The sequence below is a fragment of the Labrus mixtus genome, chromosome 21 (assembly GCF_963584025.1).
Source record: "Labrus mixtus chromosome 21, fLabMix1.1, whole genome shotgun sequence".
In the NCBI taxonomy this organism is placed as follows: Eukaryota; Metazoa; Chordata; class Actinopteri; order Labriformes; family Labridae; genus Labrus; species Labrus mixtus.
The window spans coordinates 1,191,880-1,219,366 of NC_083632.1; the positions used below are offsets into that span (position 1 = coordinate 1,191,880).

Sequence of the window (27,487 nt, forward strand, 5' to 3'; positions counted from 1 at the left end):
TCTTTAAATGAAATGAGCCCCCCCCCCCGAGTTTTCCCCGTAGACATCACTCCTCTGTAGAGAGAATAAATATGCGACCTGCGCAAAAGTTTTGTTCTAGTCTGGGGGTGGAGTCCATGGGTGGAGATATCAGGGGAGGGGAGGGGATTTTTTTTTTTACCAGAATCCCACTGTGACATCACAAGGAGAGCACATTAGAAACAGAGCATTTTTTTCTGTGTTGTAAGACTTATGCAGACCACAAACAAAGGACTGGATGGGTTTATTTCACATGTTGTGGGTCAGTAGACTCTCAGGTTACCCAGGTATATGTTCAGAAACACTAAAAGTGGATTTTCCCCTTTAAAGGAACATGAAAGCGGCTTTGCACGTTGTAAAACAAACATACTTTAAGTCACTTTGCTGCCTTGTTTTAGGGACGTTAATATCTTTGTCAGTCATCTGTTTTAGGCTCCTTACCCTTTAATTCAACATGCATTCATTTTCAAATAACAAAAATGTGTCCTTTCTAATTTGTTTTACAACAACAAGTGTGAAACATTTTGATCAACGTTGCACCATCGCTTCTCTAGTTCATGTTTTCATATCATTCCACATTCAAATTGTAGTAATGCACAATAATATTATATAATAATAATAATAATAATAATAATAATAATAATAATAATAATATTTACATCTATCTCCAGCAAAGTATGCTGTATTTAATCTTTTCTTAATTAAGACTAGTAATGCTTAGTTAAATCCTGGTTGTATATATTCCCATTCTTAGTTTTGATATTTTTAGTGCTTATTTACTTTGTATTTAATATTATATTGTGTTTAAATTTGCCAATATTGTGTTTTTGGACAACCTGCTGCTGTAACGCCACAATTTCCCAGTTTGGGATCAATAAAGTAATTCTATTCTATTCTATTCTATTATACTAATAAAAATGAATATTTACAGCTACAGAAACAGATGAATTGTAATTTAACACTCAATGGTAAGCATAAATATTAAACACATGTTGGGTATTAAGTAAATGGGCTAAATATAATTTAATTTGTTCTGTTATTTATTATGTTTTCTCCTATCCTGATGTGTTGCAGCCTTCTCTGTTTACACGGTTTTAAATGTTCAGTTGAAAAGGGGCGGGGCTATGATGACGCGGCCCTGACAACCAGCCCTCCTCGTGTTCGTCTCCCTAACAACCAGCCTGTCAGCTCGCTCGCTCGCTCCGTGCCGCTCTCAGGCCGTCCGGTTCGGAACAAGTATCCCGTGAAATAACGGGGGGCAAAACCCCACCCCGGGACTAACCACCATGGAACCGAACTCGGAGTGAGCCGAGGCCGCCGCCATGAACGACCGGTACCACCGGGCGGCCCGGGACGGCTACCTGGACGTGCTGAAGGAGGCCACACGGAAGGAGCTGAACGCCCCGGATGAGGATGGGATGACACCGACCCTATGGGCCGCTTACCACGGCAACCTGGAGGCGCTCCGGCTCATCGTGGGGAGAGGGTGAGTCCTGAAACCTGGGACCAGAGTCTGAACCGGTTTACTGAACAACACAACAATAACAATAATACAGCACAGACACTTTCATAAACTGATGCAGACCAGTCAGCCTAAAGTAACACATCTCTCTCCTGCTACGTTTTAATCTGCTTTTACTAGAACAAACATCCTTTTTTATATTTTATTCTAAAGAGAAACAAACATATTTTAACTCTCTAAAATCAAAAACTTTGACCACTTTGACTTCACAAAACTCTGGAGACCCTCAGACATAAAAAACAGCTTCATGTTAAAACTATTATTTAATCAATCATGTGATAGCTTTTTCTAAGACCACTTTGAGGCTGTTTCATGTTTATTATTGTGGATCAGATCTGTGCACAAAAAGAGTATTTTTGTATTTTTCTCAGATGTTTACAGCCAGGTGATGAGCGTGCATCAACAAGACTGGAAATGATTGCATGAATGGATGGATGAGAAACAGACAGAGATACTGCAGCTCTGTTATTGTTAGCACGAGAAACTCAAACTAAACTGGAACGTCTTGTAGCTTCATTCAGGCAGAATGCTAAAATATATTTCTTATTGATCTTTAATTTGACATTTCAGGCGACCCCGTTTGAATTCCATGCGACCCCATATTGGGTCTGGACCCCGAGGTTGGGAAAGCCTGAACTAATGCATTAATCTGAACTGTAAGCTAACCAGAGATGGCCCTGTTGTTAACAGATTGTGAGTTGTAGTAATTTGAATGAAAGTTGTGGTTTTTTTTTTGTTGTTGAGAAAAACGTATCAGACTTTTCTTTCAGCAATTTAAACCGAATGAGTGTTGTAGTCAAGACCACATTAACCGAGACCAAGACACACCTGAGACCAGAGTGCCCTGAGACCGAGAGAAGACTAAGACATTTTTGGGGAAATTGTGAAACAGAGAGGGGAATGACATGCAGGAACGGAGACGCAGGTCGGACTTGAACCCGGGCCGTACGACCTGACCACTACAGGCCATCAGCACCCCTAATCAGGCGTTTCTTATCCACATTTTAAACCTTAAAAAAAGTTGTTATAATCCTGAAGCTTTCCACAAATAAACATTATTTAAATGTCTGTATGCTGCGTTTACACCTTCAGTCCTCCTGCCTCATCGTTCTCGCCTCCATCTCTAATCTAATCAGGGCAGCAGGAGATGGAGGTTTGACATCTTCACGCTATAATGACTCTGAAAAGGTCACTTTGACCCCCCCCCCCCCCCCCTGCTTCCACATGAGGAACATTAACATTAAGCTGTCACTGACGCAGTCTCGCTCCATATCTCTCAGATTTTTCACAACACTCTCGATTTACGATTTTAATGTTTTTATTCTTCTAAAAAATTAATAAATAAAAATGACAAACAAATGACTTAAAACAAGTTTTGCTTTCATTATTAAAATAAAAGTAAAGTACCCTGAATTTCTCTTCTGGGGTTAAAATGTGAGCATTTAACTTGTCTTTTAGGATGAGGCAGACCGACCTGTGGCTGGGGGGGGGGGGGGGGGGGGGGGGGGTCAACCAGCAACTCTGTAGGAAGTAAATGAGAAGGGGGGGATATGAACTAGAGGAACCCGAGGGGACTGATGGAAAAAGTTAGAAAAAGTCTCAATTTTCTTTTCTTTTTTTAAATCCAGATTTTCTTAAAATATGATATACTGATTTAAGATTTGGTGCCCATACATAGAGTAAGGAAAAGCCTGCAGGGGTTTATCCACATGGCTACAACTATCTGCCCCAAGACCGTGTAAAAATGCTTTTCATTCCAAGACGAGACCTTCAAAAAGTGGTCTCCAGACCGGTCTTGAGACCACCATGGCGAGCAGCCTTCATGCAGTATAATGTTGTTAACAGCAGACTGGATGTAAGTCACCCAGCTGGTGGCAGGTTTATAAAGCAGCAGTAACACGATGGATTCGATGTGGTGCAGTGAGTGCAGACACGGGAAAGGTCACAGTGATGGAGAGAGATTCCTCCTCCTGTAACCGTCTCTGGAGGATTCAGTGCAGAGAGGAAGTGAAGCGAAAGAGACGTCTAAAACTGAGCCGAGGACAGAGTAGAGATGCTTTATCTATCGAGGTCTGACCGGTGCCCCCCCTCACTCAACATGCTGCGTTTATCATTTGAAACAATTTAAGATTATATTTAATTACTGTTTTAATTCAGTTTAAAAGCTTTTATTTACAGCCCTGTTAATTATGTAATATAGTCGTCATGTCAGAAACTTAAATCCATATTTAAAGGTCTCATATGATGCTAAATCCTCTTCACCATGTTCCTCTAACTCTAACATGTGTCTCTAGTCCGTCTACAAACCCCCCAATCATGAGAAAAGTCCATCCTCTCCGTCTTCTGCCTGCTCCACTTTTCAGAAAATGTGTGCTCAAACAGGCCGTTTGGAGATTTTCCCTTCATGACATCACAAAGGGCAGTAGCCCCTCCCCCAGGTGGGTGACACTCCCACAGCTAGGTGTTTGTTCTGCCCTCTGAGTCTGCCTTCTCACCGTAAACAATAGGACATGGAGAGAGAAAGACAGCGACCACCCAAGCCCTTCCAGAGAGGGGGCGTGGTCAGACACAGCTCATTTACATATTTAAAGGTACAGACACAGAAACAGTCTGTTCTGAGCAGGGCTGAAATAGAGGGGTTTATAGACATGATCAAATACAGGATCAGAGTGGAACTCCTTCATGAGAATGTGAGTGGAGAGGGGGGTTGGAGGTGTGTATCTGGAGGAGAGCGGATGATTTTTTGGATATTTTGTGGCGCCCTCAGATAGTTCTCCCATGAGACCTCAGAGAGTGTGAAGTGTGAAACTCTTCCTCACATGTTGCCATAAACAGCGCCTCTCTCTCTCTGCGGTTCATGTATCGCCCTCGAGTCCGAGCTGCTGGCAGAGCTGAAGAAGGTCGAGTTACGTTTTGACACAGTTTGGTGTGATTCCTCCCCGGTGTTACTACTGTGATACATTTCTGCCCCGTTTGGAATTTCATCTGATAATTTCCTTCAGCTGACATGGAAACTTATTAAAGCTAAAAATAAACTCTTAATATTGGACCTGATCTCTGATGATGTCATACGTTTCAGTGTTTCCAGGCAGCAGGCAGAAATCAGGTCCATGCTCATAAAGGTGGTGACCCTGCAGAGTGTGAATAATGCAGAGTCACTTCTGTCATGTTTAACCTGCACACCTTTAATTATTCATCAGGACTCAAACAGGAAGAGGAGGAGCCTGAGGTCAATACAAACACAGTTCATCCTGTTACACAAGCTGAACTTTGACCTGGAGGCAGTGGCGATCCTAGAGTCTGTGGGGGCCCACGAGGCCAAAATGAATTAGGGGCCCCTCCACCCACCATTATATCCACCAGGGTCCTGATGCTCCTCCTCTTTTTTTTCTCCTTCAGCGCTTTTCATTGACAAACTTTTTCACAGGAGTAATGCATGAGATGCTTAGCAGGGCAATGAGAGTGAGAGCTGTCAGATGGGGCTCCATTAGGGAGGTTTCCTACTGTCATTGGAAACATTTGCACATTTTGAGCCACTGCTTTGGTTTAAAGTTGAGTCCTCGGGGGATCCCAAAGCCCCAAGCAGCCGCCCGCCTTGACTGTTGACAAGCCGGCCTCTGACTGTAGGATGCAGAGTGTGGACAACTCAAAATGTTGGACATTTATTAGTGACAAAAATCTGTTTTTTAAGTTGAATTTTAAAACTCATGTTCAAACTCAAGTGTAACAATGTCTGATGCTCAAACTAAACATGTGCAAAGTTTCAGATCATGAGGTAAACATATGTTGGAGTAATACCAGGAAATGTCTGCAAAGGGCGCTAAAAGATAGTTCTGCAAATCATACCATTGTTCCCCGATATGAAACCAAGAATTTCACCAGACAGCTTTAAGCCTCTACTTAGGCTCTCTTCTCCCGACAGCCCTGCAGCGTTTGCCGGTGTTTAATTATGGTGCGTTCCATTTCATTACTCCTTCGTTTGAATGCGAGTGGAGAGGGGTAAGAGGTGTGTCGCTGGAGGAGAGCGGAGGCTTCAGGATGGAGGAGGTGTGGCCTAAACAGCAGTTTGTTTTGGTTTCATGCTGGAAGTCAAGGGCGACATCTGCTGGATCAAAAAGTCGCACGTTCTTCCTTTGAAATATTTTCTCTTTGTTTTCATTTTAGCTTCATAAATGTAAAAAATAATTAGGAAAGTGTGATATTAGCATTCTGTTGTATTCCGGGTTACACAGAACCACAGAGCATGGAGTGAAAATATTCCTCTGTTATTCTGGTGGTTGGTCGGGTGAGTCATCTTACGCCCTGAGTTCAGTCTGTAAGGGGATCAGCACAGTCAGGTTGAGTTTCTCAAAGAACCGGGTTAAGTCTTCCTCGACGCCACAAATGACCTCAGACTGCACTGAGTCATGAGAGAAGATGATCTAATTCATGAGTTGGTCGTTTCTTTTATTTAAAAAAAAAATCTGTGCTGTGAACGTTGTGAACTTTGTTGTCTCAAAATGTGAAGAAAACCAACTTTCAGTGCAAAAAGGTTAAGAGCTCCCCCTGCTGACTGGTTGCAGTATAGGTCATAAGCTCCGCCTCCTCCATGTTAACAGATGGGTCAAACTATAATATCAAAATACACATCAAATGGGGGCGCAGATGGCCTAGTAGTTAGGTCACACCCCATGTGCAGAGGCGCCCTGGGTTTGAGTCTTTTTAAAATCTCAAATTCAGACTTTAAGGTCTTAAAAAAGAAGTTATAAATAAATACAAACATAAACACACAGACAAATTCAGTGATGTAAAAATTCTTCTCGTCTCGTCCCGTGTCTCCACAGAGGTGACCCTGACAGGTGTGACATCTGGGGAAACACGCCGCTCCACCTGGCCGCGGCCAACGGCCACCACAACTGCCTGTCCTTCCTGGTGGCTTTCGGTGCCAACGTGTGGTGTCTGGACAACGACTACCACACCCCGCTGGACATGGCCGCCACCAAGGGACACATGGACTGCGTGCGCTACCTGGACTCCATCGCCGCCAAGCAGATCACGCTCAACCCCAAGCTGGTGGGGAAGCTGAAGGACCGGGCGTTTCGGGCCGCGGAGCGCCGGATCAAGGACTGCGCGAAGCTGCAGAGGAAGCACCGAGAGCGGATGGAGAAGAGGTTCATGAAGGACTCGGCCGCCTTAGACAACATGGACGCCATTAGCTTCTCGAGCTACACCAGCGGCAGCACGCTGAGCCGCAAGTTCAACACGGTCACCTCCAACGTGCCATACTCACAGGTGGTTCATCTTTAAGGTCGATGTCTCCGTTCAGTCTTCTCTTTCTTAGCAGAGATTTATTTTCTTTTTTTTTCAAAGAGTTGCTTCATTCATTTGGTTATTTCATTTCAAAAAACATGTTTTCAACATGAGACGTTGAATGAATCAGAAAAGAAACTACCCCCAAGAAAAGAAGCAGCAACATCTTTAGAAATGAATACACAGACATACATACACATCAAAAATAATTAAATAATAGAGAGAGAGAAAAAAAAAAAAAAAAATATATATATATATATATATATATATATATATATAAATTAAAACAAATAAATAAATAATAAATAAAATAAATATAAATAAATATAAAATTATAGATATATATATATATATATATATATATATAAAATAATAAAAATAATAATAATAATAGAAAATAGAAAACAAACAGACAAAAACAAAAAGATAAGGGGAGGGATATAGCCCCTATGTTCAATGCAAATTGAGGTTTCCACAATTCTACATTGGATTAATTTAAATGTTTTTAATTTAATAAATATAAAGTAAAAATAAATATAAACATAAATATAAACATTAATAAATATTAAAGATAAAAATAAAAATAAAAATAAAATAGAAAACAAACAAAAAAAAGATAAGGGGAGGATAGCCCCTATGTTCAATGCAAATTGAGGTTTCCACAATTCTACATTGAATTCATTTAAATGTTTTTAATTTAATAAAAATAAAAATAAAAATAAAAATAAAAATAAAAATAAAAATAAAAATAAAAATAAAATAGAAAACAAACAAAAAAAAAGATAAGGGGAGGGATATAGCCAATGCAAATTGAGGTTTCCACATTTCTACATTGGATTAATTTAAATATTTCATGGGTATTGTCACACAAATATGCACATACATTTCATTTTCAAAGCTGCATACAATTACACATTTATATTAATATTGGCTTGTATGCTCCTTTCCACAATAAGAAATTATACGGATGCAAATTTGTATGCAACTCAAACATTTGCTAGTAGGTTTTTTTTTTTTTACATGGCCAAACTTAGGATCTCATCAACATCCCCTTTTTAAATTAATAAATCAACCGATTCATTTACATATTTAAGCACAAAGTGGGGTGGGCAGAGATTAATTCTGTCCAACTTTTCTCTCAGGCCACGCTGTACTCCACGTCCAAGGGGAAGGCCAAGATCCAGAAGAAGCTGGAAAAGAAGAAGCAGGTCGACGGGACGTTCAAGATCTACGAGGACGGCAGGAAAAGCGTGCGCTCGCTGTCCGGACTGCAGCTCGGCAACGACGTCATGTTCCTCAAGCAGGGCACGTACGCCAACCCCAAGGAGCGCTCGCGCCTCAACATCCGGGACATGTTCCCTCGAGATGGCGACGACGACGACGCGGACACCGTCTCCCGCGCCTTGAGCGACCCGGGTCTGTACGACGCCGCTTACTCCGAGATCAGCGCAGACTCTGGACGCGACTCCCTGTTCACCCGGCCCGGGCTGGGCACCATGGTGTTCAGGAGGAGCTACATGACCAGAGGGATGTTTGGAACGGGCGCCGAGGGGAGCGTGGCGGGAAGCGAACCCGCGGGACGGGCGCCTAACGTTCGCCTACGAGGACAGCTGCCTCGACGCTCGCCGAGCTTTGACGAGGACAGTATCGGCAGCGCCCTGAGCCTGCAGGAGAGGAACCTTCAGGAGCTGCCCTGGGAGGAGGCCGACGTGGGTCTGGACGAGGACTTCGAGCCCGAGAGCAGTCCTCTGGAGACCTTCCTGGCTTCTCAGAGCCTCGGGGAGTTCATGCAGATCTTCAGGAGGGAGAAGATCGACCTGGAGGCTCTGCTGCTCTGTTCAGACCAGGACCTCAGCAGCATCCACATCCCGCTGGGGCCCAGGAAGAAACTCTTAGATGCCTGTAAGAGACGTCTGGACACCTTGGACGAACCAGAGGCCATCGAGGACACTGAGCTCTGAAGGTCAGTTTTTTAGGATTCCAAGTTTAGTTTGACATCAGATGCATTTTCATTTTTACATCCAAAGAAAAAACTGAAGATAAATTAAATCTGTCGTTCAAGTGAAAGGACCCCACTTTGAGTCTGTGATCCAGTTTCCTGTTAGTTAAAGTCTTTAAATGTGATTTTTAACACATAAATATAATATAAATCAAGTATCTCCTCTGAAAATAACTCTGTGAGTCATGACTGTCTACAATGGGTGTAACACCCGAGTCCCACTGTCTGTGATGTTTTCAGAGTTTTCAGAGTCCTATCTTCACTTTGTTTACATCGCCCGGACGGCCGGCTGACTCCTCCCCTCGTGTATAAAAGTTGTTTAATTGAGGGACTAGAGAAAAGAAGAATAACATACTGTACTCACTGCTTAACTGTGTTTCTAGATCACGCTCATTTCAGGTAAATTTACATGCAGTGTGAAGATACGAGCATAATAAAGATCGCTAGCATTAGCATGCTAACACAACAATGCAGCGTGAGTTGTTTTGGTTTCATGCTGGTGCTCAAGGGCGACATCTGCTGGATCAAAAAATCACATATAAAGCCTTTAAATACTAACTAAAGCAGCAGACACACAGCAGCTTTGTCTTTCATTTGGAGATTTGATTGGATAAATGCAAAGCCATGCAGTAGTTGCTCAGTTTTTGGTCTCCACCACCTGACACTTCTCTGTTGTTTGATGGAAACCAAAAACCCCACTTTCCTCGTTTCCATGACTACTCTACTATAAAAGTGTGTGTCTGATATCACCATCAGCAGTCAGAGAACATGCTGAGTCACAGTTACACTGGCGTGCCGCAGATTTGAAATGAGCGTCATCTCGCTGACTAGACTCTTCTCCTCTGTCGCCCCCCGGTGGTGGAATGAACTTCCAAACTCCATGTGATCTGCAGAGTCCCTCTGCACCTTTAAGAAAAAGCTAAAGACCCAGCTCTTTCATGAATACCTACTAACTTAATGATGATGGTCTCCATATTATTGATGATGATGATGGTAATGACGATGGTTTTTGTTTGATAACGACGACTTATAAGATGGTTTCTATACTGATTAGAGCTCTCAAGAACTGCCCTCAATGTTGTGCTTTGCCTCTGGTCACTTCCTGTCAGCACCTGTGTGTCCAATCAGACTCAAAGCTGATCGTTTGCTCTTACTGACGTTGTTCCCTTTTTTCTAGATCCTTGCTTGTGTTGTTCTTACTCTCTGATGTACGTCACTTTGGAGAAAAGAGTCTGATAAGAGAATTGTAGAATCGCTATCAGCAGCACCTCGTCCTCCGTGCTAATAAGAGATAAGACGAGATGAGATAACACTTTATCGTCTGTTTGCACGGAAATGTTCCTCACAATCCAATCAGGTCATCCCTGATAGACAGATCATAAAGATTAGTTTAACATTAAAAAATCACAGTGACTGATGTTCATGAAAAGACGCAGCATGTACCTGGTGTGATGTCCTTCCACACACACACACTCCTGATGATCCTCTGTCTCACTGTAAGCAACATGTCATGTGTGTGTGCTGTGAGGGATTCAAATCCAACAAAAGCTCCCAATCAGTTTGGGATTTGATTTTTGCATTTACTCTGAAACTCATTTTCATCATCTCTGTTGACGGACTCAGGAGTCCATTAGAAGACGAGTAAAAACGGGGCGCGCGCACTAACTACTACCCCTTCATGTACGGAGGCTTTGTTCCTCCAAGCGGGCGGCCCAGGTTCAAATCCCACCTGTGGCTCCTTTCCCGCATGTCATTCCCTACTCTCTCTCTCCCTGATTTACAACTCTATCCACTGTCCTGTCTCTCCATTAAAGGCACAAAAAGCCCCAAAAATATCTTTAAAAAAAAAAAAAAAAAAAAAAAAAAAAAAGAAGACGAGTGAAAACAACAAGTTGAAAAAAGACAAACACTGAAAAAGACAGAGTCTGGTTTTTCTGTCACGCTTTCACCAACGTGCATGAAGAGTGAAAGTCCAGCAACACTTTTAGTATGAAGATCAACTTTAGTAACAAATCAGACCGACGCGTTTTGACTTGAATTTGTGGATAATTGTGGATCTTCATACTACAAGTGTTTCTGGAGCTGAAGACAAACAAACAGACAAAACAAAACCGGTATTTTAAAAGACAGTTGCACCAGTGTCTCCACAGGTGTTACTGGTATTCACACATCGATGACTGGGATTTGTCAGCAGAATAATAGAGGAGTTCTGAGTTTCTCACAAGCGCATGGACAGTGTTGAGTTTTTTAATAGTCTCCTCATGGAGTCATTGTAAGCAGTATGTCTGCATGTTGTTGTTTTTCCACCTGTCCAGACTTTTTCAATCCGTCTCCAGAGGACAAAAACACACAAGGCTGAAAGTCTCTCAACAGTCCTCTAATGACCCGCTGAGTGTGTTTCTGTCCTCGTCCAAACTTCTACCTGAGCAGAGATCATCAAAACATCAACATCAACTCACATGAACGTTTGTGTGTGAGCAGCATGAAGCTCCACATGAGCAGATATCCTTACACCGTCTGAATGGCGACGTCTGGTGGTCACATGTGATACAACAAGCTGTTGGGACTTTTAACAGTGATGGACAGTTACAAAGGAGTTCTGCACTTCATCTTTTAAATATCCGGTCTTTCATTCAGTATTATTTTGGGGGGGAAACTTGTAACTTTTACTCGACTACATTTCTTCTTTTTTATGTTTTTGTTTTGTTTCTATGGATTGACAGGTAGAACAAAGAAACACTGAAGTAACTATGTTTTCTTTGTGTGTTATTCCACAGCTCGGTCAGTGAAGGCAACACGGAGACAGCTCGGTCAGTGAAGGCAACACGGAGACAGCTCGGACAGTGAAGGCAACACGGAGACAGCTCGGACAGTGAAGGCAACACGGAGACAGCTCGGTCAGTGAAGGCAACACGGAGACAGCTCGGTCAGTGAAGGCAACACGGAGACAGCTCGGACAGTGAAGGCAACACGGAGACAGCTCGGACAGTGAAGGCAACACGGAGACAGCTCGGACAATGAAGGCAACACGGAGACAGCTCGGACAGTGAAGGCAACACGGAGACAGCTCGGACAGTGAAGGCAACACAGAGACAACTCGGTCAGTGAAGGCAACGCGGTGACAGCTCGGACAGTGAAGGCAACATGGTGACAGCTCGGTCAGTGAAGGCAACACAGAGACAGCTCGGTCAGTGAAGGCATCACGGAGACAGCTCGGTCAGTGAAGGCATCACGGAGACAGCTCGGTCAGTGAAGGCAACACAGAGACAGCTCGGTCAGTGAAGGCATCACGGAGACAGCTCGGTCAGTGAAGGCAACGCGGTGACAGCTCGGACAGTGAAGGCAACATGGTGACAGCTCGGTCAGTGAAGGCAACGCGGACACAGCTCGGACAGTGAAGGCAACACGGTGACAGCTCGGTCAGTGAAGGCAACACGGAGACAGCTCGGTCAGTGAAGGCAACACGGAGACAGCTCGGTCAGTGAAGGCAACACAGAGACAGCTCGGTCAGTGAAGGCATCACGGAGACAGCTTGGTCAGTGAAGGCATCACAGAGACAGCACCATAGTCAGTGAAGGCAACGTGGAGACAGCTCGGACAGTGAAGGCAACACGGAGACAGCTCGGACAGTGAAGGCAACGCGGACACAGCTCGGACAGTGAAGGCAACACGGTGACAGCTCGGTCAGTGAAGGCAACACGGAGACAGCTCGGTCAGTGAAGGCAACACAGAGACAGCTCGGTCAGTGAAGGCATCACGGAGACAGCTTGGTCAGTGAAGGCATCACAGAGACAGCACCATAGTCAGTGAAGGCAACATGGAGACAGCTCGGACAGTGAAGGCAACACGGAGACAGCGAAGGCAACACGGAGACAGCGAAGGCAACACGGAGACAGCTTGGTCAGCGAAGGCAACACGGAGACAGCGAAAGCAACACGGAGACAGCTCAGTCAGTGAAGGCAACACAGAGACAGCACCACGGTCAGTGAAGGCATCACAGAGACAGCACCACGGTCAGTGAAAGCATCACGGAGACAGCTCAGTCAGTGAAGGCATCACGGAGACAGCACCATAGTTAGTGAAGGCAACACAGAGACAGCTCGGTCAGTGAAGGCATCACGGAGACAGCTCGGTCAGTGAAGGCATCACAGAGACAGCACCATAGTCAGTGAAGGCAACACGGAGACAGCTCGGACAGTGAAGGCAACACAGAGACAGCGAAGGCAACATGGAGACAGCGAAGGCAACACGGAGACAGCGAAAGCAACACGGAGACAGCTCAGTCAGTGAAGGCAACACAGAGACAGCACCACGGTCAGTGAAGGCATCACAGAGACAGCTCGGTCAGTGAAAGCATCACGGAGACAGCACCATAGTCAGTGAAGGCAACACAGAGACAGCACCACGGTCAGTGAAGGCAACACAGAGACAGCTCAGTCAGTGAAGGCAACACAGAGACAGCACCACGGTCAGTGAAGGCAACACAGAGACAGCTCGGTCAGTGAAGGCAATACAGAGACAGCTCAGTCAGTGAAGGCAACACAGAGACAGCTCGGTCAGTGAAGGCAATACAGAGACAGCTCAGTCAGTGAAGGCAACACGGAGACAGCTCAGTCAGTGAAGGCAACACAGAGACAGCTCAGTCAGTGAAGGCAACACAGAGACAGCTCGGTCAGTGAAGGCAATACAGAGACAGCTCAGTCAGTGAAGGCAACACAGAGACAGCTCGGTCAGTGAAGGCAATACAGAGACAGCTCAGTCAGTGAAGGCAACACGGAGACAGCTCGGTCAGTGAAGGCAATACAGAGACAGCTCAGTCAGTGAAGGCAACACGGAGACAGCTCGGTCAGTGAAGGCAACACGGAGACAGCTCGGTCAGTGAAGGCATCACAGAGACACACAGCTCTACAAACTGTAACTCGTGTATCAAAGAATGATTTATACTTTAGTGAACCCGTTCTTTTAAAAGTTTTGTTTATTACGTCTTCCTTGTACAGTTTTCTTACGGTTCACATGTTGTTTTTATCACAGACACATGCATGTTGACCTCTATTTCAGGGTTCAATAGCTCAAAGTGACTGTAAAAAAAAAAGGGGGGGGGGCGTACTGTGAGGTCATGTGTGTGCTAGATAACACTGTTATCTCAGGTTGCTCAGGCGTATTTGGTGTCACTGAAGATCTGTTGGCTGTGCACCCGAGAGAATGACTGTGCATGAATGTTGTTGTTTTTTTGTATCAGATGAAACTAAAACCACGAGTATCTTTGCTAAAATAAATGTTAAAATATGATTGTTTCTTCTCTGTGTTTATAGCGACCTAACCTGAGTTGTTACCCCTGAATATTTTCTTTCCTTTCTCTGACCTTTTTTTCAGACTACACGCTGACACCGACAGACGCTAAGTGCTTGTGTAAACAGAAAACAACAAGGTCAAGGCCGTGCAGGATATCAGCAGGATTATTAAAACACACACACTCTGTATCTTTTAAAGAGCACACTTCAGTCAGCATGACCTCCTGCCTGGACCACTGACATGTCTCCAGAATTAAAAAATAAATAAAAAAAGCAGCTCTGACATCAGATATGTGAACACAGAAATATTTATATCGTCTCACCTCTGCCAACATATAAACACAACCCAAACTATCAAAGCACATTCCTGCACACCAGCATCTTTTCTTCTTCTCCTGAAACCTTTCCCCCAGTGAAGAAACAAACTGAACTGCCACTGTTAATCCCTCTTTCTTTCCCAGGACGTTTGCCAAGGTTACAGAGATGAGGAGGGGAGGGGAGGGGGGGGGGGGAGCTGACACAAAGAAACACAGCGGGGTGAGCGACATGCAGAATGTATGAGACACCAGAGAGGAGAGAGACGGAGCTGTGCTGCGTTTTTTTTTGGTGGGGGATCTGTGACGTCACAGGGGCAGACTTACATGTTTTCCGGGCGTGGGACAAGTGAATTCCACTGCTGCCGGATCGCATCGGGAGTCAGCTGACAGAGAGGGGGGGGGGGGGGGGGGGGGGAGGAAACGGTGTAAGAAGAGAGATGAGGAGGAGGAGGAGGAGGGTCCACACGGCTCTTGAAGCAGCAGCAGGAAAAGGGGGCGGGGCCTCTCTGACAATGCTTACTTTGACCTGTAGACTTTGTCCCTCAGGGTGCAGCGTGTACTCAACACCGACTGCATGGTGAGTTTTTGCTTTGAGCCGTCCCGGGTCAGCAGCACAGGCAGGAGCTTTGACATGCAGACTGTACCGGAGGAGTGGAGGGAAGAAGGAAAGGAGGAGAGGACGGAGGAGACGTTAAAGAAGAGGAGAGGGGGAGAGGTGAAGGAGAATGGAGAGGTGGAGAAGGAGTCCCTGATGATGGAGCTGTCGCGGTTGGTGCAGAAGGCGGTGAAGGAGAGCAGCTGGTGGGAGAGGAAGGGCATCGACTGCAGCATCCTGGCAGCAGCGTTCCTCTGTGTGCCTCCCGGTAAGACTCTGCACACACCGTGCAAAACTTCACACATTTAATGCTTCTTCTTATTGGTTAAAAAGTTGTAAATGTCACTGAAGAGGGGGAGAAAAGTTCATGCAAATATATAGTCTAAAAATATGTAGCACTCTTTAATAAGTATCTACAGATTTAAGTTATTTCATAGCAAAGTCCAACACAGGACCTGCAGAAAGAAACAAGAAACAAAAACATCTGTGCGCTCCATTTCTACCAGAGAACAGGCTCTGATCTGAAAACCAGGAAGGTCTAGTCAGCTGATAGTGGGCTCGTTTGTCAGGCTCGTTGTCACCCCTCGGTCCTGCTCCGTTGTCATGACAGTTTCACACTCTATCACCGTATCCCCTCATTCCCGTCTTAACTGGGTCACTGCTGGTCACCTCCTGACCTCAATTAGGACGAGTATCTTTTGTGACTCGTGTCACTCATGATCATTGGAGGTGACAGCTCTGAGGCGGCACCACGGGACACCTGGGGGTCCAGGCTTTACTGTTGTTTCCACTTTCAACCATAGCAGCAGTTTATTTACTTCACATTCAGTCTGTTTTAACTGCTCAGGTGTGAGTTTTTCTTGAATGAATCCCCGACTTTACTTCATAGATACAGAAACACTCTCTTCTCTTCTTGAATTGAGTCCCAGAGTCCGGCTGAGGGGGGTCAACTGATATCTCCGATCTTGTGACATAACTCAAAATAGGCGGCCTTGAAATACGAGGTGCAGTAGGCTACATTAGCATTTTATTGGGTTAGGAAGGAAACATGTTATCTACTGCATGCTGTCAGAGCAGTGAAGGAAGGGATGAGATTCAAGGTCATATCAAGGTCATGTCACATCTGCATCGTGTGAGATCCCTTCACACTGGAGGTTATGAGTACACGGTGATGTCATCATGTAAGGAACCCCCCCCCCCCCCCCCCCGTGTGATGAAACGCTGTCAGACACAAAAGCAGCACAGTCACTGCAGCTGAGAGGATCGAGTGACAGTCGTTCACCTGATCGTCCCGCGTGTTGTCATGGCTGAAAGTCAACACCGCTGCTCACACACACACACACACACACACACACACACACACGCACACACACACACACACACACACCTACATACACTTACTGTGGGTCTGTTGGCTCAGAGTCAAATACCTCCACAACCAGCAGACGATTAACAGAACGGTGAAGTCGCCTTTTATGGACCGTTGAACATAAAACATGACTCCTCAGTTTGAATGAAGCAGCAGACTAATCCCGTCAGCCTGAACATTACAATAACTTACCGTAAGACAAAGAAGAAGTTCTGTTATTTACACATTTAAAATGAATAACTCCCACACTGTGTAAATATCCTCGTCTACTACAAGTGGAAGTTCATTCATTCTTCATCCTGTTAAAGAACGGGCACAAAAACAACATCTTTGACAACATCTGCTGCTGAGAACGACGTGTATTAAAGCAGCGCTGCAGAGAAATACACCTGAGTACATTTATTTACAACCACAATAAGGAACAGATTTAAAGGCTTAATATGTGATTTTTCACGCTTAAATGTAGAAATCAAGTTTATCCTCTGAAAATAACTCTGTGAGTCATGACTGTCTACAATGGGTGTGACACCCGAGTCCCACTGTCTGTGATGTTTTCAGAGTTTTCAGAGTCCTATCTTCAGTTTGTTTACATCGCCCGGACGGCCGGCTGACTCCTCCCCTCGTGTATAAAAGTTGTTTAATTGAGGGACTAGAGAAAAGAAGAATAACATACTGTACTCACTGCTTAACTGTGTTTCTAGATCACGCTCATTTCAGGTAAATTTACATGCAGTGTGAAGATACGAGCAGAATAAAGATCGCTAGCATTAGCATGCTAACACAACAATGCAGCGCGAGTTGTTTTGGTTTCATGCTGGTGCTCAAGGGCGACATCTGCTGGATCAGAAAAATCACATATAAAGCCTTTAATAAACATTGAGGTGTGGACATCAGTTCATCAGTTGTGTAAAGGTGTATGTGTTGTGTGGAAGATCCAACAAAGAGAAAGAGGAGCAATGGAGAGTCTCGGTCTCCCTCAGTGAAGGAGTGCGGCCTAAGAATACTGGTTCAGGTGTTCCCAATCCATGATGACCCAGCCACATCCACATCCACCTGAAACACAGACACATCAAACGAGCAAAACAAACAACCAGCAGGTTCATCACCACATCAAAATGTGACTTTGCTCAGACATCATCCCTAAAGAATCGAGCTAAGAAGATTTAAATGTTGCCTAATTGTGTGACTTCTAAGTACACATCATTAGTGTGTGTATTTGCCCCAAAACGTCAGGCCACCCCTGCATAAGTCAGTCAGCCAGGTGGGCCACCCCAGTCCCCCCAAAAAAGTCTGGACACGCCCCTGGTCCTGGGTAAAGCATGATAAAGGTATCTTTAAAAGAAAAGGAAATCAAACCAGGAGAGTAAAAACACTTCCTGAGTCAATGTTTGAGTTATGTAAAGACAAATTCTGTGTTTGATGAGTGTTCAAGGCCTCAGTACGTTATCTTATTGAGTTCAGACGTGTGTGTGTGTGTGTGTGTGTGTGTGTGTGTGTGTGTGTGTGTGTGTGTGTGTGTGTGTGTGTGTGTGTGTGTGTGTGTGTGTGTGTTCTGTCCCTCAGCCTTCCTGCTGCTCGGCTCCTCTCAGCCACTGTGGTTTTCAGCCGGCGTGCTGCTGATGGGCGTCGCTCACGGCGTCATCACCATCAAGGGGACGCACCTGGCCAGCCACGGGGCGCTGAGCGAGTCGCAGGCCTGGAGCAACTTCTGGGCCATCTTCTTCATCGAGGTGAGATGTTCAGGAATAAACGGATGCAGGATGCTGAGTCTGAGCCGGAGCTGTGTAGGTGTGTAGGTTCTATACAAAGCTAGTTAGCTTAGCATGAAAATTTTGAAAACAGATCGCCTATCTCACCCTAAAGTTCTGGACGTAGCCTGGCTAGCTGTTTCCTCCTGTTCCACATCTTGATGCTAAGCTAACTAGCTCTGGCTTTATATTTTAGTGACTTGTTTCTCTACTAGCACCCTCTAGTGGTACATCAGAGAACTACATGGGGTGTGGGATCTTTATGCTAATTTGAAATTTAAATCTTTTGTAGTTCTTGAACCTGCTACAATAAGTTCAATAAAAATGTATTTTATTACGCAAGCATGTTTAAAGTACGACACACCACAATATCTAACGTTATATGTCACATTGGTGATACACATTTGGAAATTTGGAGAATTCAAGTTTCAATATTTAAGAGCAGGTCGATTACTGAAACCGCTGTTTTAGAGTCCAGGTGTAAAGGACCAGAGTGTGGGGTGCTGGGTTAGGCATGCTCAGCTGACCCCACCCTGTGTAAATAAAGGTTGAACACAGTCTGTGGTGATGACCTCCTCTGACTTCACGGCTGAAAATCAATTCAGTGAACATGTGAACCCGTCAATACGGATGTTTACTGAACGTTCAGTGCTCTTCAAGTAAACATGGACTCATACACTTCATCTCCTCAGGCTGAACTTTACTTTATTAAGGGTTCAAACGGTAACATATTCACAGAACAGCCATCTACCTCTTATGTTGCAAAGCTCAATTATAACGCTGTGTTACTAAAAATCTGGAGGAATAACGAGCCGTATCCAGCAGGTCTGTTAACGAGTTAATCCTGATTAATCTCATGATATTTTGTCCCTTCAGGCTCTCCGTAGATACTCGTCCTCAGTGTCTCTCTGTAGTCTCAGTGATGTAAAAGAAGAACACTGCTGCATCTCTGAATGTCTCATTTCACTTTAACAAACTCTCAGACAGTAATATCCACCTGATGACATCACACATTGACCTGATGACATCACACATTGACCGTATGACATCACACATTGACCTGATGACATCACACATTGACCTTATGACATCACACATTGACCTGATGACATCACACATTGACCTGATGACATCACACATTGACCTTATGACATCACACATTGACCTGATGACATCACACATTGACCTTATGACATCACACATTGACCTTATGACATCACACATTGACCTTATGACATTACACATTGACCTGATGACATCACACATTGACCTTATGACATCACACATTGACCTGATGACATCACACATTGACCTTTGTTACCGTTCCTTTTTTGCTGTTTGACCTCACTTTGGGATCCCTAACCACTTCCTGTTTCTAGGCCGAACTTCATGTCCTAACCTTCACTCTACAGGAAGGGCCTTACTTTATTTCAAAATAAAAGCACACAGCAAGTAAAGTACTCTCAGCTTAAGATTCTGGTCCTGAATGCTCTGGATTTGTTTGGACCAGAGAAGGTAGGCGCTTTTAAGACACCCCACCACACGGCCGTTTTGGACGCCCCTCTGTTTGTCAGACATGAGAGCAGTTATCAGGTCAACAGGTGTTGCAGCGATGGAAGCGGGCAAGAGAAGTGGTTCAGATAGAAGTGATTGTACCCGACCTAAAAAGCCTCTGCATGTTTCTAATAAGCTCCACGAGCAGAAACGTGCTCAAACTAGGATCAATATTGGAGATGCTTTTGAAAAATGGAGAGAGGTTAGAACACAGAAAGGTTTACAGACCCATGCAGAGCTGGATAAACACTGAAGCTTCAGAGTCCACCACATGGTGACCTGAGTGAGCATCGACTCTAGAGAGGAGGGGGGGGGGGGGGGGGGGGGGGGAAGAGCCGCTTCATGAATTTGTTGAATTAATCTTCCAGCTTGATATCTTTTTCATTTATGTTTTTATCTGCTACATCATTTTGTATCTTCATAAACACCTCGTGTCGTGTGTCCTTGTGTTCATATCCGCCTCAGATCTGCGGCTCGTTCTCGGCGCGGGCCGGTGTTCAGGGTCACATTAAGATGCATCACGCTCACACTAACGTCATTGGACTGGGCGACTCCAGCGTGTGGAAGGTCCCGTTCCTGCCTCGCTCTGTCTACCTGTTCATAGCCCCTCTGGCCGTGCCCGTCATCACTCCACTCGTTGCACTCGGTAAGCGCCCCCCCCCCAACAGGAACCAAAGAGGGGGCGGGATATTTACTCAAATCTTTCAGCCCTTGATGTGATTACAGGCAGAAACTCGCTGCTTACCTCCCTGTGTTACCTCGACCTCTCTCATCAAGGTGTGACTTTATTCTCATGCATCTGATTCTCTGCCTCACAGCTCACCTCAGAGGAAACTCTCCACTGCTCATCTGTAGGACCGTCCTGATGGTGACACTGGGCCTGTATTCTCAGTACTGGCTGCTGATCCACGTCTCCGGGTTCCTGTCACCTGTCAGCGCTCTGCTCTGCATGCTCGTCTGCAGAGCCATGTTCTCTGTGCCCTACATTCACGTCAACATTTTCCAGGTGAGAAACTCACACCCCTGAGCACTCCTACAGCCTGAAGGAGAATAATCATAATATATTAATAAATCATAAGATTTATGTAGCACTTCACTTCAGTTTTTTTATTAGTCAATTTATTGAACATGTTAAGAAAATACAAACACAAAATAAAAAGGAAAAGAACAAAACAAAAAAAAAAAACGGGATCCTCAGGATCCATAGCAACAAATAAATAACTCAAATAAATAAAAAATAAAAAAAATTTAATTTTGAGATGAAAGTTGTAAATTTACTCCACCGTCTGCAGAGTAAAAGACTTTAAGAGTTCTACTTTCATCATTTTCGCGCAGGCTGGTCTCGAACTCGTTAATTTACGAGATAAAAGTCTTAAATTTACGAGTTTAATCTCTTTTATTAAAAAAAAATAAAATAAAATGAACGTGGCCCTAATCCTCCGTTGTATATTTTTGTGCATTATTCACATAAAAATAAAAATGTCAATCAGTGTATGATGTTGGACTTGTTGGCTAAAACAAATTAAGTTTTTAGACAAAACAACAAAAAAATGGGAACAGATTAACCAAAACCATCAGCCGAGTGTCTCTGATACCATCTCTGAGTACTCTAAGACTCTGAACAAAGATGGACAATAAAACAAAACAAAGAACAAATAATGTCAGAGGAGGACAACAGAGTGTGTTTGAGGTTGTAGGCGATGTTGAAGAGGTGAGTTTTTAGGGATTTCTTGAAGGTGGAGAGTGAGGGGGGGGGGGGGGTCTATGAGGGTTTTTTGGGAGTGAGATCCAGGAGGTGGGGAGCGGCAATGGAGAAGACCCCTCAGGACTGGTAGTTAGTCCTGCAGCAGTGAGATGGTTTGCATATGTGCAGTATGGAAAACTTTACTGAACAGACTAAACATGAATGAAACATTTTAATTTAAACACAAACATCGACCACCTCGCACATGTTTGGTCATGTAACGTCTTACTGAGTCATGATGAGAGCAGCTCTCACTACTTCCTCAGACGCTCTGGCTGAATGCAGCTTTGTGCTGTCACAGATCTGGGCGGCGGCAGCGAGTGATCTAAAGGGGATAAACTAGAAGTATTCATGCATGACTTCCCGTGTTGGCGTCCGGCAGTCCGGCAGGTCATTGTGCATTGTTCTGATCAAAGTGTGGATTATTAAAACAGGTTCTGGGTGTGAGGTCGAGGGTCTCACAGGGGGGCGCGTTTGTTCTCTGTGGGGGGGTCGGACCTCTCCTCGTGGTTGTTGGTGCTGTTGTTGGCGGGTTTCTCTGCTGACCTCGCTTGTTTTCAATCAGTAGAAAGAAAACAATGGAGGAGTGAACATTATGTGTGTTACATTGAAACACACTGGATGAGGAACGATGTTTTAAAGAGGACATATGACCCCCCTCCTCCACCTTTTCAAACAGCCCCCTCCTCCACCTTTTCAAACAGTCCCCTTCTCCACCTTTTCAAACAGTCCCCCTGTGGTCTAAATGAAACATCTGTGCTGTGCTTTGGTCAAAATATAACATGAATCAAGCACCAGAGGAGGTTTGCGACCTCCTCTGGTGCGTTTTGGTTCCGCTCCGTTTTGGTGTGTGTGTCTCTTTAAATGCAATGACCCCGCCCCCTGAGTTTTCCCCGTAGACATCACTCCTCTGTAACGAGAATAAAAATGGCCGACCTGCGCAAAAGTTTTGTTCTAGGCTGGGGGTGGAGTCCATGGGTGGAGATACCAGGGGAGGGGAGGGGATTTTTTTTAACCAGAATCCCACTGTGACATCACAAGGAGAGCACATTTAAAACAGAGCATTTTTCTCTGTGTTGTAAGACTTATGCAGACCACAAACAAAGGACTGGATGGTTTATTTCACATGTTGTGGGTCTGTAGACTCTCAGGTTACACAGATATATGTTCAGAAACACTGTAAGAAGTGGATGTTTCACAATATGTCCCCTTTAAGAGCTGTGTTAGTCAGACGCTCTCGAGTGATATCAAGGACACGTTGCCACCGTTTGTCAAAAATATTTATATTTTGAATGCATGAAACTAAAACACTATGCTCGCATTTTTATCCTTCAGCAACTGGCCGTGATATAAGAACACTCTGAAAGAGTGAATGTTCCTCCTGAAACTATCTAGATAGTTTCAGGAGTTCAGATGTGAAACAGCTTTTCCATTGAATGAACAGTGCAGGTGATGTTTCTGTAGCATAGCATATAGAAATAATCTGAGCTCCATTAGCTCCACTTTCCATCCCAGACGGGTTGACAGACGACCAATCAAACTCCTTGTTGATTGGTTTGTGGATTCTAGACCAGTGATTCTCAAAGTGGGGTCGGTGAACCATAGCTTGGGGGTCAGCGGAATAATTTACAAACAATTGTAAAAGTGTGCTATATCATTGAAAAAGCATATCTTTAGAGACCCCCCAACCCACGAGTCTTGGAAATTAGTTGTCAAAGGGATTTACATAATGGAAAAGATAACTTTCAAAATAAGGCTGCAAAATGCAAAATTTCTTGACAGATGGTTTCCATGGCAACACGTGATGGAGGATGTTTAGATACAGGTTGGCAAGGGAAAATGTGGTGATATCTTAATTTAATAAAATATATAATGAATAGGGGATGTATGGAAACACTATTTTGGTTGCAAAAACTGAAAGTAAATCATGGCTATGTCATTGGTGATGTGTGTGTCACTTTTTGTTTCGGTCTGTTTTGTTTTGGGTTGCTTGTTTTTTGTTGTTATATTTTAAAAATAAATGAATGCAAAAGAAAAAGCATATCTACAAACTGGGACCTCTTGCACCAATAAAATCAGCTATTTTGTCCAATGCTCCCGCCCACTTTACTTTTGTGCCATTAGATCAATTCTGATATGATCGGGACATGTCGGTCACTTCATAGTGCGCAACGATGAAAAAATAAAAATAAAAATAAAACACCTCAGAGCAACATTTTCTCAAAGTTTATAAAATGAATTACTTGAAAAGTAATGATGACCATGATGACATTAATGATCCTGATTACAGCAGAGAGCCTTCACTTCCTGTCCCTCAGCATCCACTGCGTCACCACAAACAGGTGACATCACATCCAAATCCAAACCCACTTAGCGGTCTGATTCCCGGAGCTCTCGTTGTACGTTTTAAAGGCTAAGTGCACGCTGTGTGTCGTTTCTGTCTTTGTAACGTCTGATCGTCTGCAGATATTTAACCACACTTTTTTTTTAAACCCCTGCGTGCACTCTGCAGCACATCGGCCTCCCCATGTTCTCCCCGACCAGCCGCCCTAAGAGGGTCTACCAGATGACGCACGGGGTCCTGAACCTGCCGAGGAACTTCCTGCTGGACTGGATCTTCGGACACTCGCTGATCAACTGCCACGTGGAGCACCACCTGTTCCCCTTTCTGTCTGACAACATGTGTCTGAAGGTAAGAGACCGTCAGGATGCAGATCAGTAGAAGTAGTGATCGGCCTCGTGTGCAGCCAGGTTGGACCTGAGGGTCTGCTGGGTTTCACTGGAATGGATTTGTGAAGGTTAAAGAGTACATGCTCAGAAACATCTGGAAGCTTTGGGAAGATAACTTCACTAGCAAGGAGCACGCCACAACAGCATTAGTTTCAACATTTAATGTGAATTGTAAGATATATTGACAGATGTGTGTGTATGAGAGGGATGTAGGTGTGAGATGGCCGTCGTCTTTCAGGCCGGTCTGGGAGGTTGATCGGGCGAGCGAGAGACTCAGAGTGGGAGGTTCCGTCTCGGGTATGGATCCACTCGAACTGATTACAGCCCCAGACTGAACCTGAAGTGAGAGAGACGAGGGAGAGGCGTGTGTCGAGAAGGGAGGGAAGGGATGAGGAAGGAGGGAAGGGATGAGGAAGGAGGGAAGGGAGGGTGGGTATAAGGATCTGAGACGGGATGTGGTGAGGTGACCAGGTGTAAGTAAGCTGTCAGGTAATTGGAGGCGTGGTCCTGAATTAATACATTAACTCCATTTAATCACACTTGATAATGTGTTGGAGTGAAACTTTGGGAAATGTTTTCAGAAAAAGCCAGGTGACTGAGGTCGTTTTCCTCACATGCACTCCTGAAAATCTTTAGAAACTTTCCGTCAGCCTGCCCCCCGAACTCTTCATGATCTGATTATTCGAGAAGTTCACCCCGGCGGAGAAGAGGGGATGCAAGATCTGAAAAAGACTCCAGGATGGAGGACGAGCAGCTTTTTGATGACAGTTTTTACCTTTAAATCAGTGATGTGTATGATTGGACGTGTTCCAGTTTCAAAGTCAGAGTAGAACAGAAACAGAAACTCTATAAGTGGCTTCATTTCATTTATTTATTTATTTTAACTTGGGCATCAAATGTGATCCAGGAAACAAGTGAGTCAGTGTTTTAAGACTACAAAAAATACCTCTTGGTTTCTGGAATACTGTTTTGCAAGCCCTTATGTCTTGCACTGGTTATACTGTAGACTTGGAGGCATAAATAAAACATTTTTGCACGTCTGACAGAAGCTGCAAAGAAACACGAGCGATAAATGACTTCAGACTCATCAGGGAAATGTTTACTGAGGAAGTAAGTTCATTTCTTACAGACTTTAAGACAATTGATTGCCCCCTGCTGGCCATTAGAAAGAATGCAAAGAATATTACAGTTGGCCTCACTTTTGCACACTTTTCTTACAGTCTGCTTACAACATGCTGACGGCTGGTTTCCTTTTGGGTTCTAAACCATGTTTGAGTTTATAAACCTATAAACGTGACCATGTGTCTCTGCAGGTGAAGCCGGTCGTGTCAAAGTATCTGACAGAGAAGAAGCTCCCCTACCAGGAGGACCGCTACCTGTCCCGCCTTCAACTGTTCTTCAACAAGTACCAGGAGCTGATGGTGTTTGCTCCGCCCATCACGGAGCTGGTGGGCGTGCAGTGATGGAGGAACAAAAAAACAAACTGTTCAGACTAAAAGACTGCTGCTGCTGCTCCAGAGCACAAACTTCTGCTTTAAGTCCATTTCTGCTGACGTGTATCAACCTCCACACAGAGAGAGAGAGAGAGGAGGTTTTTTTAATCAATGACTCATCAACACCTTTAATGTCGTGTGATATCAGGAGGTCGTTCACATCCTCACCATCGATTTCTCAAAGATTTATGAACTGAATTCATTCTTCTCTGTTATTTTAAAGGATAAACCCCCAAAGTTTCAGCTAAAGTGCATCCACCCTGGATTAAAAAAAAAAGGAGGTGAGTGGGCGTGTCTTATCCCCTGCTGGGCGGGTGATAAGACACGCCCACTTACCTCCTTTGTGCCGTTACCATCAGACGCAACATCTTTGCGTGACACACAAACACACAAAAACTGATTTTCAGAGTCCTCTGTAGACCACGACCACAGCGGTCCAGAGCCGGATCAGTTTGAACCTGGGAGGGGCAGGAGAGGATGGGGGGGTCGTCTCTGATTGGTCCACGCTGCCCTCCCGGAGGATTTGATTGTTATGGCTCAAACATTTTGAGACAAATACCCCCGTTTAAAAAAAAACAAAACAGACTATCTTTTCATCGTCTGCTTTTCCTCGATCACTGGATACACAAGAGTCTGATCATCAGATTTCATATTTCATGAGATGTTTGAGGAAGTTGAGGATTAAAAATCAGGAATTCAATCTCTGCAGCGGTGACATGTAAAGATCTATTACGGTAAAACTTTACAGGAACAAAGCACAGCAGACAAATTGCAGTAAAAAAATGTGTTGAATTAAAACGTTTACAGTTTCTTTGAGGCTTTAAAACACTGTTTTCTTTGTATAATAAGCGTAATTTCTTTGTTATTTTCTTTAGAGAATTATTAATTACAGGACAGAAATCAATAAACTGCTTCATTATATGTAAAATAAAATGTCTTAACCACGAATAGCAGCTCCAGATCTAACCTCGGAGAGAACAGTTCTAAGGTTTAATTCTCCTTGCTTCATAACCTTTATGCTAAGCTAGGCTAATCACCCCTCTGGCACTTATTATCTCAGTTTGAACCAAATCTTTGTATCTTATCACGTTGAAAAGCGTGCTTTAAACTTTGTAGACGATGTTTTTAAAACTCTTTTTAACAACCTTCAACATGCAGATCAAACCTGCAACCGTAGTAAAAGGCTGAGATACAGCCCCCTGTTTCCATGGCGACAGATGATGGCGCTGTTGTTTCGATGCAAATGATTATTTTGTCTGTGTCCGATCTGCTCAAAGACTCGTCTATACTGCACTGTAGTTACACTAAGACGTAGAGGATTCACAGTGTGTGTTTCATCTGTTGAATAAATAATACATTTTTAATGATTTTAACTTTGTTTTGTTGTTTTTATTGTCACATCGTCTGATATTTAAAGGTCACATGTAATACAAAATCCTCTTCCCCATGTTCCTCTAACTCTAACATGTGTCTCTAGTCCGTCTACAAACCCCCCAATGATGAGAAAAGTCCATCCTCTCTGTCTTTTGCCTGCTCCACTTTTCAGAAAATGTGTGCTCAAACAGGCCGTTTGGAGATTTTCCCTTCATGACATCACAAAGGGCAGTAGCCCCTCCCCCAGGTGGGTGACACTCCCACAGCTAGGTGTTTGTTCTGCCCTCTGAGTCTGCCTTCTCACCGTAAACAATAGGACATGGAGCGAGAAAGCACAGAGTACACCCAAGCCCTTCCAGAGAGGGGGCGTGGTCAGACACAGCTCATTTACATATTTAAAGGTACAGACACAGAAACAGCCTGTTCTGAGCAGGGCTGAAATAG

General features: G+C 44.3%; 2 protein-coding genes across 2 annotated transcripts; both read left to right on the plus strand.

Moving 5' to 3' along the window:
- The first annotated feature begins 654 nt into the window (after positions 1–654).
- LOC132955151 (pre-mRNA splicing regulator USH1G-like) lies at positions 655–11,864 on the plus strand. The gene is made up of 4 exons (XM_061027902.1): positions 655–1,504; positions 6,364–6,811; positions 7,972–8,792; positions 11,606–11,864. The coding sequence occupies exons 1-3, from the start codon at positions 1,341–1,343 to the stop codon at positions 8,788–8,790; spliced, it is 1,431 nt and encodes a 476-aa protein (XP_060883885.1). The 5' UTR covers positions 655–1,340; the 3' UTR covers positions 8,791–8,792; positions 11,606–11,864.
- A 3,041-nt stretch (positions 11,865–14,905) lies between these two features.
- Positions 14,906–27,042, plus strand: fads6 (fatty acid desaturase 6). Its single transcript, XM_061028212.1, has 7 exons — positions 14,906–15,299; positions 17,964–18,130; positions 20,168–20,348; positions 20,521–20,708; positions 23,959–24,138; positions 25,490–25,880; positions 26,146–27,042. The coding sequence occupies exons 1-6, from the start codon at positions 15,011–15,013 to the stop codon at positions 25,637–25,639; spliced, it is 1,155 nt and encodes a 384-aa protein (XP_060884195.1). The 5' UTR covers positions 14,906–15,010; the 3' UTR covers positions 25,640–25,880; positions 26,146–27,042.
- Positions 27,043–27,487: the final 445 nt, after the last annotated feature.

Bases quoted from the DNA above. Each gene is read 5' to 3' on its own strand.
- LOC132955151 (XM_061027902.1), top strand. From the start codon at position 1,341: ATGAACGACCGGTACCACCGGGCGGCCCGGGACGGCTACCTGGACGTG. The intron at 1,505-6,363 runs GTGAGTCCTGAA...GTGTCTCCACAG, and splicing joins CGGCTCATCGTGGGGAGAGG to AGGTGACCCTGACAGGTGTG. The intron at 6,812-7,971 runs GTGGTTCATCTT...CTTTTCTCTCAG, and splicing joins CCAACGTGCCATACTCACAG to GCCACGCTGTACTCCACGTC.
- fads6 (XM_061028212.1), top strand. From the start codon at position 15,011: ATGGTGAGTTTTTGCTTTGAGCCGTCCCGGGTCAGCAGCACAGGCAGG. The intron at 18,131-20,167 runs GTGAGATGTTCA...TATCCGCCTCAG, and splicing joins GGGCCATCTTCTTCATCGAG to ATCTGCGGCTCGTTCTCGGC. The intron at 20,349-20,520 runs GTAAGCGCCCCC...TCTGCCTCACAG, and splicing joins CACTCCACTCGTTGCACTCG to CTCACCTCAGAGGAAACTCT.